Source organism: Piliocolobus tephrosceles, chromosome 1 (assembly GCF_002776525.5).
Source record: "Piliocolobus tephrosceles isolate RC106 chromosome 1, ASM277652v3, whole genome shotgun sequence".
Taxonomy (NCBI): Eukaryota; Metazoa; Chordata; class Mammalia; order Primates; family Cercopithecidae; genus Piliocolobus; species Piliocolobus tephrosceles.
In genome coordinates, this window is record NC_045434.1 from 96,110,885 (window position 1) to 96,124,853 (window position 13,969).

General features: G+C 38.7%; 1 protein-coding gene across 2 annotated transcripts in view; it reads right to left on the reverse strand.

The window, feature by feature from the left end:
- The window catches only part of SPTA1 (spectrin alpha, erythrocytic 1), a 75,870-nt gene that overhangs the window by 36,971 nt on the left and 24,930 nt on the right, over positions 1-13,969 (reverse strand). For both annotated transcript variants that reach the window (XR_003309950.1, XM_026457049.1), the window contains 9 exons: positions 12,023-12,240; positions 11,097-11,189; positions 8,620-8,757; positions 7,275-7,426; positions 6,468-6,654; positions 5,290-5,391; positions 3,786-3,877; positions 2,417-2,561; positions 1,452-1,633 (listed from right to left, as the gene is read on the reverse strand). Coding sequence is in view for 1 of the 2 variants with exons in the window: in XM_026457049.1 (XP_026312834.1) it covers positions 1,452-1,633; positions 2,417-2,561; positions 3,786-3,877; positions 5,290-5,391; positions 6,468-6,654; positions 7,275-7,426; positions 8,620-8,757; positions 11,097-11,189; positions 12,023-12,240 (1,309 nt within the window). In the remaining variant the exon portion in view is untranslated. The remainder of the gene's footprint in view (positions 1-1,451; positions 1,634-2,416; positions 2,562-3,785; positions 3,878-5,289; positions 5,392-6,467; positions 6,655-7,274; positions 7,427-8,619; positions 8,758-11,096; positions 11,190-12,022; positions 12,241-13,969) is intronic.

A 13,969-nucleotide genomic window follows, 5' to 3' on the forward strand; every position in this document is an offset into this window, starting at 1 on the left:
TCTAGAACATATTTGGCCAACATACACATACACACACAGGCCTCCACACTGCTGATTAAATCAAGGTCTATTTCCCTACCCTTTTAGTAGTCAGGAAATTAGACAAGCAAAACTAAGGTCTATCTTCTTAAAAGGCAAATTTTAACCATGCATTAACTTTAAAGCATATATAATGGATAAATTAAGCATCTCATAAAGAACGTCATTACTCTTGTTTGCTCAATAGGAACCCTTGGCTCTAGGAAAAGAGAGGTCTCTTCTTTTGTAAATTCATTTATTCAAGCAACTAAGTTTTATTGGGTGCTTACTAAGTACCAAACATTGTGAAAAAGGTATATCTGTGCCTTCTAGGAATTCACATTTAGGTTAAGAACGGAAAACAAAAACAAAAACAAAAAACAGAGCATAGGCACTAATAGCAATTAAAAAACAAAACTGAAAGCAAAAGTGTCATATGGGGTAAAATAAGATATTAATGTTGCTCAGAGGCTGGGAACACTACTTTGAAATACTGACGAGTACAGCTTCACAAAGGGAAGGAAGCACCATTGGAATGGGTGTGAGTGCTATGTATTTAAACTCTGTCAAAAACTATAGCTTTCCAGTGCTGAACTGAGGAGGGGATTTCCAAGAGGAACTACAGTCATTTGCCAAAATTTGCCTCCTTTTTTCTTGAAAAGCATTGCATTGAGAGCTACAGCTTCCTGGACCTTCAACTCTAATGCTCCTCCCAGCGAACTGATGTGATGGAGCCGAACGTGGGAACTGTTCCACAAACTATATGTTTGTGAGGTGAATTTTGGATTGTGATAATGTCTACACTTCAGTAAGATATTCACAATTCTCTGGAATTTGGTCCCAGGAGTTTTAAGTTTATCTCTTACTACTTCTCCTACCACCCAAACATGTTCTTATTCTTATTCTTCTTTTCTTCTGATTATGTCTTTGTTTGCACAGTTCAGTCTACATGATTTGTTTTCTCTTCTGTTACAATTTTGATTAATAAGGTATAATAAAATATTATGTTATCTGCAGTGCATCATCTCTTCTACCCAACTCTGAATTCCCACTGCTGTTTGTTACAATGTGTGTTTTGGGCTTCATTACGTTCTATCATAGTTATTTGTATTCAACAGAATACTGAATACAGTAGAAGACTGAATACTACTCTCTCCTCAGTGGAACAAAACTCTAAAACCCCACAACATAGTACTTTATATATAGTATACATTTACAGAAGCTTACTGAATTGGCCTAGATGGCTTCAGATTCTTTCAAACTTTGTATTTTATTGCTTCAAGTTTCAAACCTGAAATTTTTACACCTTGCAAGAGGTAAGACTTGAACGTAGTGGTGCCCCCCAAACTCAGCAGTAAACAGCATCTGCACCCAGACCACTCCTAGACAGTCTACTTAGAGGCCAGACGTGGACATGACCCACCCCACTCTACCTGGCCTTGCTGAGGAACAGGTAGAATTTCTGGGCCTCATTTAGGCTCTCCTTACGGTCCTTTGTGCGCCCCTGCAGGTCTTCCCAGGCCTCATTCAATTGCATTTTCTGTCTCTGCAGGTCCTCAGTGGCATCTGGATGGGACTCACTGAGCCGCTCTGCTGTCTCCCCCAATATGGTCACCTGGGGAGGTACAATAGCTCTGATAATCAGCCTAGAGACACACCTGAATCTTAGCAAAAGGAGACTCCTAGGTCCCAGTATTCAGCTTCTCAAATAGACATCAGTGATGTACAAGTATGTCTTAATACTTTATAAAATAATATCAACCTTTTAGTCCACATAACTCCCTAAGGTAGTTACAATTGGTATTACCATACTTCTTTTTAAAAATAAGAGGGTTGTTGGGGAAGAGTGGTTAAGTGACTCTGCTGGTTAGTGGCAACCTCAATTAGGAAACCCAAGGGTCTTGATTCTTCATGCGAGGAGCTTCTTTTTGTTCTGCATGATAATGCCAAGCCTCTGATTATATCTGTCAAGCTCCAGAGTACACTTTTGGGTTGAAACAGAGTTAAACAACTCATTCAATTCCTTGCTAAGAAAAACATGCACCATGCTCAGGCATTGGCCTGATCATCCTGGATATGGACATTTGCTATTTCTCCTGAGCTACTTGCCTCCACCTAGCTGCCACAAGATCTGGTCACTTGTAACCTACCAAAGAGGCAAGGGGATATAGGGTGCTCACTCAGACAGCAAGAGTTGAACAAGTTTTTCCCCATGTTAATGGTCATGGGGCATACACTTTTCATGGTCTTGCCTTAGGGACAGTGTACAAAAACAAATATGAAACAAAGAGAAATATAAGAATAAGAGACTGAGAAAGAGAACCAAAGAAGAGGGCATTGGTATAGGGCTAAATATAAAGTGGAAAGTGTTGGAAAAGCTTTGAAGGACCTCTCTCACCTTATCTCCCAGGGGTACAAGGTCCCTTTCAAAGCCCTCGTGCCGTCGCTGAAGAGCCTGAACACTGAAGAGATCTGAGCCAGGGTCTGCAGCACTGAGGGCCTGGCACTTCTTCTCAATCTGCTCCTTTGTGTCATCTGCTTCTCTGGTATACAAGAGAGTAGAGAGTTCAAAAGTAAGGATATGTACCAGAGGCAGGCTAGTGGGGCTTACAAGAAAGTTATCATCACTACCACTCACCACCCTCACATCCCCCATCCCCTACCCCCCACCCCTACCAATTACCATCATTCTTTTTTATGTGCTAGAAACTTAGGCTCGTTTAATCTTCACAACTCCAAGAAGCATAGTTACTATTACCATTCCCATTATATAGATCAGAAAACTGAGGACTAAAGAGGATAAGTATTTTCTCAAGATTATATCACTGCTGAATGGTGGAGCCTAAGCTTGAACCAGGCCATCTGACGGCAGTCACATGCTTAACTATCATATTGCATAGCTTTCCATCTTAAGCGTTCTGAACACACAGACCTGTCTGAGTCTGTTTTTCCTTCCCTGCATCATCAAAAATACATTTATACACAATGAAGGTGTTTGGTTTCTGTTTTGTTTGTTTGTTTACTTGTTTGTATGTGTCTTTGTGTTTCTTAGTTTGAAAATCAAACAAGAAAAATGTCGAATGAGCTGTAAGTCAATGTGATGTCTGTTGTCCTCTACTATTGGCTTCTAGTTCAGAAATGTAATTACTTAAACTTCTTGTTTCAACTTCAGGTTTCTTTCTTTCTGTTTTGATTTTAAAGACAGGGGTCTCACTCTGTTGCAATAGGCTGGAGTGCAATGGTGTGTTCAGGGCTCATTGCAGCCTCAGCCTCCTGGGCTCAAGTGATCCTCCCAGCTCAACCTCCCAAGTAGCGGGGACTGCAGGCCTGTGCCACCACACTGGGCTAATTTTTCTTTTTTTTTTTTTTTTTGTAGAGACAATGTCTTGCTTTGTTGCTCAGGTTGGTCTACAACTCTCGGCCTAAATCAATCCTCCTGCCTCAGCCACCCAAAGTGCTGGGATTACAGCTATGAGCCATTGCACTCAGCCTAAGTTTTATTCATTTTCATGGAAACATATACAGACTACTAATTGTGTTCCAAGGCCCAAGCCTAGGCATTAGAAAATTGAAGTTGGTTGTCTGGGAGTATCCTGTTTGCGGAGTGAGAATTATACTACTAGAAAGCCTAATTTTCTATTGGCACATTATCTCCATCTCAGGAAGAAAGATTATATTAATATCTACGGTTCCACCATAGTAATAGACTTAGAAGTTTTGTGAGTGGGTTGTAAAGCAGCACTGCTTTTTAGAGTTAAAATTCTTACCTGTGAAACACCTCAACAGCATGGGCACTGCCCAGCAGCTGCCTCTGTTCATCTGCAAGCCTCTGCAAGGAACCCCAGCGGGCATTCAGTTCCTAAAAGAGGCAAAAACATCAGACTTGAGACGGAGAACTAACTCACATGGCTCAGTTGTGTCTGAAGACAAGACAAGATTTAAATCATAATTGTTCTAATGTTATTTTCTTCAGAAATTGCATAGCTTTGCTCCTTTCTTGGACAGCTTGAGCTTGGGTCTCATTTTTGCCAGTGCCTCAGAGAAAGTGATTTCTTCTGAAGCTGATGTTAGAGGGTAAAACCATCAACTCTGGAGTAGTAATCAGTGCTTGCTGTTACAAAGACGACAAAATAAACTCCAAAAACATGAGTGGAAAGTGTTGCCTTGGTAGTTAGAAGTGATCACATTTCTCTAAGACAAATAATTCTGTATCCTGAATTGAATAAACCAGGTAGCCTCTTAAAGCCCTACTTTCTATAGGGGGTAAGTACATTGCTCCCCTTCGTATTTTTTCTCCCTCATATCCCATAACAACCACCATAAAAACAGGCAGAAAACTCATCCCCACTGACTTATGGCAATCCAGAGAACTAACTGAACATTTATTAATGTTCATTAGATCTTTTATGGAATCACAGATCCAGATTTGAATCAGGTCAAGAATGGCCTCTCCTCTATCTCTACTGACCTATATTCTCCTCCTTCAGCATGTTGATCAGAACCTGTGTCTTCCAGTAAATTCTCTTAATCAACCTCTTCCCACTATCATAGCTTCTTTATGTGCATTTTCTTTGCATTCATGTAATTGAGTATCTCTTGTGTGTGTGACAGTGAAAGGGAGGTGAGTATGTGTTATAATTTAAGAATTTTAGGTCAGTTCGAATGTACATATTCTAAAATTGCAATTCAAATTCAATTATATTATTGGGTGGACATGTAAGGACAAAACTTTATGTTTAATTTGATATAGCCTGGTACAGAAGATTAAAAGGAGGTTTGGATATCATAATTTGGATATTGTGCTATCCAATATTTGCTTTTCAGATATAGAAACTGAGGTTTTTAGAAATGAAGAGACTTGTCTGAGGACAGAGTCAGACAAGAATAGAGCTATGATGTAAATCTAATTTAACTAATGTCCAGTGTAATATTGCCTAAACCTCCTAATACTGCCTCTTAAAGATACATCTTAATTTCTGCTACCAATACTTTTGTCTCCTTTCCTACTCCATCCATGAAATGACAAATGTGAGGGCATGGAGGACACTCAATATATGTTAACAAATGAGCCTGCTTTAATTAATTTAGACAACAAAAATACAGGGACTTTTTGGGCTATTGTCTTTGTCTTTCCTACAGCCAATGCCATACTGCTGTTACCTTCTGCATGATCTCGTGGATCTGCAGAATATAAAGTTCCATGTTGAAGTGAAATGAAGACTCCCAAAGCCCAACCTGGTAGTGAGGAGGAATGGAGGGAGCCTTAGTTACCTGCCGGATTTGAGCTCCTTCTGGTGTTAGAAGTCCTTCAAATAGTAGATCATCAGCTACTTTGTTGATATCCCTTAGCCGAGGCTCATTGGTCTTCAAATCCTGAATGGGAAAATTCATCCAAAGCAGTATAAATCCCCTCATCAAGAATCTACCATACTTACCTGTCCATCTCTGCCCCTACTTGGCTAAATAGCAAAACATTGCTAACATCACCTGTAATACACACCAAGCTCCTCTCCTCCAATCCGCCACTGAGAAGAGTATCCTTAAAGATCTTGACACCTAGTGGCTATCCAAAACTTGTTAAACTATTGTTTATCTGCAGTATGAAGTATAGCCATTTTTCTAGATTTCTTAAAATCTCCCCTGGGTTAAGTTATGCCATTAGAGGGATTGATACCCAAGCTGTGTAACATCCTTTTCTACCAGTACAAACTCCAGCTTTATAGAATTTCTTTAACTGAGTCACTATCTGCCTGTATTATGAGATATTTGTAAGAAACAGCTCTAGGGAGCGTGCTCCCTCTCCCTCTCTCTCCCTGTGTGTGTGTGTGTGTGTGTGTGTGTGTGTGTGCTCTCTCTCCTCCCCTGCCCCATGTGTGTGTCTGTGTGTGTGCATGTGTGTGTATGTGTTAAATCCCACGTGGAAGATATCAAAAGAAAAAGAAAGAAAAGAAGGAATGTACACTCACTGCTAGTTAAGATAATGGAAAAATATCTAATGGAAGAAAGAATGCTGAAAGGATTTTAGGTAGGCAAAAAATTAGAATCGTTTGTCAGGTCAGGTTCTTCCTTTTTCCACCCCAAACTCTGCCCCATAATTAAACTTTACACATGGTACAACAATACCTTATCCCAACCTGGGCATTGGAAACAAAGTATAGTATAGGGCCGGTTGTGAAGAATTCAGGAAGACCAGCACTCCAGGGAGGATTTTAGAATGGCAGGCACTGAAGGCTGCAGTTAGGGTAACTAGTTTTCTCCGCATTTCCCTTCCAATTATGAACAACTACAATACCTAGAGGGAGATCTAAGCCACAGAGCTGCCAATAGCTTTGGGGAGAATATATAACCAGTGCGAAATAAATTAAAAGATCATGTAGGATAAGCTGTGGGATAAAAGGAAATGATATCTACCTTCAAAAAGGTGTCTGGAGAAGGTTCCTGTTTCTCACCTTTTGGAACTCATCAAACTTCTTCTGCAGCTCCCAAACATCATCTAGTTCCACCCCAGTGTTTTCTGCCTTTTTCTCTTGAATCCATTCCAGCATGTCTCCTGCCTCATAGGCCAATAAAAATTCATTGTAACGTTGCAACAGACGACGTCTGCGTTCTTCTGCCCGATCCAGGAGGGAGCGGTATCTGGATGGAGAAGTGGGAAAAGTAGAATAAAAGGAGGAGAAAATACCGAAGAGTAGAGGCTGAGTGACAAACAGAGAGAAACAAGGAACAAAAATGAAAGGGAAAACAAATCAAAAGCAAAAGAACAGTAGAAGACAGGAGGAAATAAAGATAGAAGGAAAACAGCCTTGGGGGCAAAAAGATAAACACATAGTATTGCATTTAAGAATAATATAAATGCCAGTGACCCAATTGTATGACTGGCAGCATTCCTTCCCCATTTCATAAAAGTGACATTTTTACATGGTAACTGACAACTGGATATGTAAAACCTGGTGTAGTAAACGAAGTTCATGTAGATGTCAGGAGACTTTAATAACCTTGAAAGAATGTGGGGCAGGGAATCAGAAGAGCTCTGTGAAGTGTCTGACCTCAGGAAATTGATAGAATGATTCTGGGCTTGCCTTTCCTCAAAAAGAGACTGAAACATTTAAAGGATTCTAGGTTTACTTTCAATTCTTAAAATCTTCGAATTTTCTGTGGCATCGCGAATCTAACAGATGCAGGGTCATGAAAAGAAATGTCTTCGGCCAAAAATGTCTGGCCAAGTACTCTTCAGTTCTCCAGGCTCCAGAACTTACAGGTTCTCAATTTGCTCCTGGCGCTGGGCGATGTTGCCTGGCTCTTCTCGTCGCCGCTGTGGGAGCATCGGGAACTCATCGTGGGCCAGTCTTCTGACATAGACAGCTGGGACAAAGCCCTGATGATCATCAGCTTCCACCTTCCACCAGTCCTGAAGGGAGAGCAGATCCCCATTCCTTCATTAATTATTGGAAAAGCAACAAATGGGAGAGACTTCAACACTAAGTCTCTTGGCCCAGGCACAGGTTAATAGCAAAGATAAGCTAACCATGTCTAATGGGTAGCACATAATTTTCATAAATGACCAAGAAATGAAATGAAGAATTGCATAGACAAGCCCCTGAAATCAAGTAATTTGATACATAATGTGTAGACCCTTAACTTTGGAGAGGTTTTCAAACACCCAGGACAGCTCTTTTAATCATGGGGCACTTTGTTCATGAGGAATTTACAAAAAACACATGGATCCAGGTTCTAGCTGGACTTCTTGGCAGTGGAGCGTCTTCTGTGTAGAGGGATATTGCACAAAAGTTTCTTCTCCCCTATTCTTCTTGCAGAGGTCTGAAAAATGTGAATTGCTCTGACATTCATATACCTGAGTGTTATTTTATTTTTTTATTTTTGAACTGTTGCTACATCTACCAAAACTCTGAGGTTAATTTTGTCAAAAAAATAATGAAGAGGCCTAGACAAAGCAACAAGGGACTAGCATGCATTATTTGATAAGGAAACATCTGCCGCTTCAAATATTTACTTGTCTTTGGAATAACTATAGCCCACACTATTTTCTTTTCTTCTTAAGAATTTTTGTAGATTAATTAGGTATCAGAGTATAAAAAAATTACTTCAGTTTTTATGAAAAATATATTTAAAAATCTCAACCAGTATTTTATCATTGTTCTCCTAGGCAAAAGATCCAAAGAAAATCAAGTTGACAAAAGACTCATCTTTCAGTAGGCTCCATCTAACCCCAGACATTGTTATTTTATCACTAGAAATACTGGCACAGAAGAGGAACAAGCAAAGAGGAAAAAAGAAAGGCACAGCTTAGCCCTTTAAATATATTACAGAATTTTCACTCATACTTTCTATATCTTTGGGCTGGTTATATAACTTCAACTCTTTATGATTTTAACTGTCACACTGGGATTTTAATTCCAAAAGAAATGTGTAGGATCCTGCAAAATATCTACAGGAAAAATACTACTTAATCAGTTATAGTTATTCAAGAAATAAAATAATAAAATAAATGTTGGATGGTAAAAATTTGAATATCTGGCAAGATTGGGAGAGATGGTTCTGAAAGAGACACTTTTTGATGGAAACATTAGAAGGAAAAGTCACCTTATTGATGGAACTGAGCAGTGTTAAGACATCACCTTTCTTCATGGTGACCTCTCGGGGGCTGCGGGCCTGGAAGTCATATAAAGCCATGACCCTTTGTTCTCCAGCAGCTCCCTCCACTGGTGCAGCCTGTTGTTGCTGAACAAAAACAGGAAGCAGGTGTCAGTTACACACTGGAAATATCTCCCTGTACAGCCTCCCAGGGGTGAACAGTCCTTTAGGCTTCCCAGGAGAAAAGAGCCTCTGGCTGGAACCTCTTACATGGCTGCAGAGATTAAAGTATGTGGTGTGGGGAAAAGAGAGGTCAACCTGTTACTGTGTTATTATAGATAGAAGTAAGTTTAAGAGACTCCATTTGGCTCTGTATTTGAGATGCTGTTAATCTGTGACTCTACCCCCAATCTTGTCCTTACAAGAGACATTGCTGTGATAATTAAGGTTTAAAGGATTTTGGGCTGTAAGGAATGTGCTTTGTTAAACAAATGCCTGAAGACTGCTTGTGGTTAAAGGCCATCACCATTCTCTTAAATCTCAGTAAAAGAAAAACATCTGTCTCCTGCCCGTCCCTGGGCAATGGAACATCTCCGTGTATCTGTATGTCTTACTGCTGATTTACTCCCTTATCTTTTGAGCAATAAATACTGAGGGAACTCAGAGACCTGTGCTGGTGTGGGTCCTCTGTAAGCACAGCACCGGTCCCCTGGGCCCCGCTTTTCTTTCTCTATACTTTGTCTCTGTGTATTATTTCTTTTCTCAAGTCTCTCGTTCCACCTAACGAGAAACACCCACAGGTGTGGAGGGGGAGGCCATCCCTTCAATGTGGTCTTCAGACTGCTCCATTCTGACACTTGTCAGGGGACAGACAGGTTGGGAACTATAAACCCAAAGCAAGGAAGCAAATACATGATTTGTCAGAAACATATTAAATGCTCTAAGCCAACAGTACTTAAAATGGGAGGAATACATTTTAAGAAGTGTACTCCCTTAAGAAGGCCCAAAAGGATTATATACATGAACATTTCAGAAAATTATTTGAGAAAGTGAAAGACCCATTATCTGTCTTTCCCCTACAGGGAAAGTAGGTCCACTGACAATTCTTCCCATTTCTTCTGGCCTTTAAGTTACTATGTCAAGAGCTCTGGACCTTCTGTTTGAGAGATGAGTGGTCAATACCACAGGAAAGGCCATAGAACTTTAAAAATTGAGAGCATTAACTGAGATCTTTAAAAATATGTTGTGTCTCTAGTAAGCAGTCTGCATTCTAAGGTAGAATTTTCTCTGATTTTTACTTTCTGCCAATTTCATGTCTCTGAGAAATCAAGAAAAACATAAACCCTCTTCCTAAGGAATGACCCACCCCTTCCTCAAGTTGGAGTTGAATATGCACCTCCACCGACAGAGCCCTCTGATTTCATCTCCTTTAGGTGACGTGTTTCCTCATACCACACAACGTATAAATCCATCTGTTTTTGTTTAGACACCCACTGTGCAGAGCCTGGTGAAGGCACAGCATAGGAGGTCTGTAAATATACGCTGATTTGACAGACTGAGTCTTTGTCTTTTGTTTACTCTGAATGTGTGAATTAACAGCCTCTCATTAGAAAGAATTCCTTGAAGGTAAGAAATGTGTCTCTTTTTTTCTACCACTACCTACAGGAGACATTGTTACAACATTAATTTGATTCCAGTTCAATGAATCTTCAAGACACCCCATTTTACCTTATACCTGAGCCATTTCATATTCTTAACCAATTGTATCTTCCATTCTCACGTTCTTAACCAACTGCATTTTCCACAAAACTTGATTATTTTGTGCCTCAGTACATTTGCTGTCATGGTGGACTAGAAAAACTCTTATCCTCTTTCTCTGCACAGTAAACCACCCATCTGTTTTTCCTTAATAATTCAGATCAGGTGGTTTCCCTCAGTTATGAAAATTTTCCTATTTTCCAGTACTGTTATTTCAAGAGAACACAAGAGTCCTTTCTTTGAGACTTTTTGTCCTGTTCATACATCTGTTATATGCACTTACTGTTAAATGTCTGGCCTCCAAATAGGCTGTAATTTTCCTGCAAATCAGGATGTTTTATTCATACTTGCATATAACAGACATTTAATACGGTTTGGCATTAAAAATTAAGAAACAAAAGAAGGGAATAAAGAAGAAAGATAAGAAGGAGAGATATAAATGAAGAAAAGTAAGAAAGAGGGAGGGTAGAAATATAAAAGGAAGGAAAGAGGAAAGCCAAAAATACATCAGTGAAGACATGATACCATTTATCAAAAAGTTCTTTTGGATGAAGTCTCCTTTGGACTAAATTGTAGATGCTACAGTTCCTGCATACCAGAGTCATAGAACTTAATGTTTTCTTTGTCATTGTTTTTGGGTTGTAGAAAGTAAAAAATCTGCAATAAAGACAATTTCTTTTTCTCTGTGGTAGGAAGTGTGATTCCTGTCATCACTGAGTTAGTCTTACCTGGCAGGCATCTGCCTGATTCTGTAGAGCTTTCATACTGTCTCCAAATGAATTGAGATCCAATAGAAAGGCCTCATGCTTCTTTAGGAGAGCCTGGATTTATTGATGGAAGATCATCAGAATGAATATAGGAGGAACACTATTATTTCAACTACTATTATTTTGGGTTATGCTTTTCGTCTTAAATCCTGGTAAAAGCTACTTTTCATCTATTATAAAGTTATTTTTAACCCTAAATTTGCAAGTATTAAGGAAATAGGAGTTAATTAATAAATTGTAATTTCAATATGTTTACTAAAATCAAAATTAACTCAAACTTGCAAAAGTATTTTTATCAAGACAGATTATAGCTGAAAAAGGATGCTGTTGATATTGTTACTTTACAAGATAAAGATTAGCGTAACTTAAAATGTGCATACCAATTACTTCTAGTGCCAAAAGTTTGTGAAATAGTATCCCAGCTTCCTATAGGACAATGAGCAAAACAAATAAATGGATAAAAAGTGTGATTATAACCTTTGAGGTTCTTCTTGCCCCAGCATATCTCAATGTATCTGTCCAAATTTATTTTAATAAAGTAATTAAGATGTCTATGTCTTAAAACCATGATTAATTTATAAATGCTCAAGGTTCCTCTAGAAAGTTTAGGATGGGATTATGACTTCGACTCTGATCACACTTTTTTGATTTAGATAATCTCTAAAGAATGTACGAATCTCTGTGAGATGAGAAAAATGTAGCATATCTTTGGTGATTCCCATCAAATCTGAGGGAGTCTCAGCAGATGAAGACCAAAGGCGATCACTCTGGAAACCCCAAATAATCTGGCAGAATCTGTAGCTGTCCCACAACCTAAGCAAACCCTAAATTGACAATTTGGTTGCATTTGTTGAGGATTCACAATGTTAAACCCACCCCCACCTTACCCCAGCCGCCTCTTCATCAGCCCCATAGTTAGTATTGTCTACGATAGGCTCCTTCTCTCTGATCCATGTATCTGCTTCATGCAGGTCAGCCAGGTACTGCTGGAACTGGACATTGGCTTCAAGATCATTTTGTCGCCTAGCAGCTCGAGCACGGAGAGACTCCATATTCTGATTCAAACTCTTGACCCTAGAGGCCACATCTTCTGCAGCAAAGTGTCCTATGGAGTAGTTATAGAAAAGGTGAGTATGATCCTCAGGAGTGTTTACCATTCTCTAATTCTTTTGGTACCTTGGAAAAGAGAAAGGAAGTGATAAAAATGGTACCTTATTTAGTCAACGTTATATTTTTCTCGAGTTACCTGGGAATTGAAATATTCTGAGTGAGATTAAGTAACAGAAGTTACTAATGGGAGATATGCATGTGGTGGTGAATGGGTTGGTATTGTCTGACAAATACAGACTTGAAAACAGAATACTAATGTATGGGTGATGCTCAGAGTTTCAAAATCATGCCTTGTTTAGATGAAGCAGAAAAATCAGCTGATTTCCATTTCTTCCCATAAAGGAGTTATTATTATGAGAATTGTTCTTCCACCCTAAACAACTAGAAAACAGGAAAAGCTGTAAGATAAAATGATTTTCAGATAATGGATAGAGGACTGTGATTCCCGAGAGAAGGGAAATAAATGAGATATGTTCTATAATTGCCAAGCTTATGCCTTGGGAAGTTTCTGGGCTATAGGCCTGGGGAGCTAAACCAAATAGAACCACCAGTCACACTGAATTGAGGACACAGAGATCAACGTTTGGGAAAGACAAGAGAACTAGAATTTGTGAGGTTGAGTGTTAAAGAGAAGGGTGTTACAGACAGATAGAACTTATCAGAGAAGTTCCCTAGAGTATTTGTCTGATTACTCACACGCACATATGTATAGGGAAATCCTGGACGGTGAGAAAAGAGTGACTTAAAAGCAGTGGCCAAATAACTTCTAGGCCTCAATTAAGAATGACAATAGTTAACATTACCACTCATCAAAGTGGGAAAAATATTGTAATACATGATATAGGGTCCTCAGAAGAGTAACATATCAATATTATGCTCATTTCTAAATCAGTCCTTGAATAAAGGCTGCCCCAGGAGTACCATAACAAAACAGATTCAAGAAGCTCAACAATCACTGAGCTGAAGAAACAAGGAAAACCCTATCGAATAATCACATAATCAAATTATTTAATACCAGTGATAAAGAGAAAAGCTTTAAAACAGGTAGAGGGGGGAAAAAAGACATATTACATACAGAGGAGCAAAGATCATGATGACAGCAGACATCTTATCAGAAGCTTGCAAAGTCAGAAGACAAGGCAGCACGTCTTTAAAATACTGGAAGAAAGAAATTGTCAACTGAGAATTTTATATGTAGTGAAAATATATTTCAAAAAGGAAGGTAGAATGAAGGCTTTTAAAAGAACAAAAGTCTAGAGAATTTATGGATAGAAGACCTGCAGTATAAGGAATGTTAGAGGAAGTTCTTCAAGCAGAAGAAAAATAATACAAATGAAAATATTAACCTAAATAAAGAAATAAAGAACACTGGAAATGGGAAATATGAGGGTGAGTTTTTTCTCATTTAATAACCAGTTGACTATTCAAATTTTTCTCATTTAAAACCAGTTGACTATCAAAGCAAAAATAATGACATAGAATTATAGAGTTTATAACATGTAAAAATATGTGACACCAATAGCACAAGGGTGAAAATAAAGGAAAGTATCCATTTAAGAATCTTATATTAAACATGAAATGCATAATATTATTTGAAATTAGACTATAATAGATTAAAAATCTATATTTTAATTCCTGGAATAGTGGCTCTCAAATTTGTGCTTTTGGGACCCCTTTACAATTTTAAAAATTATTAAGGATGCAAAAAATCTTTTGCTTATTTA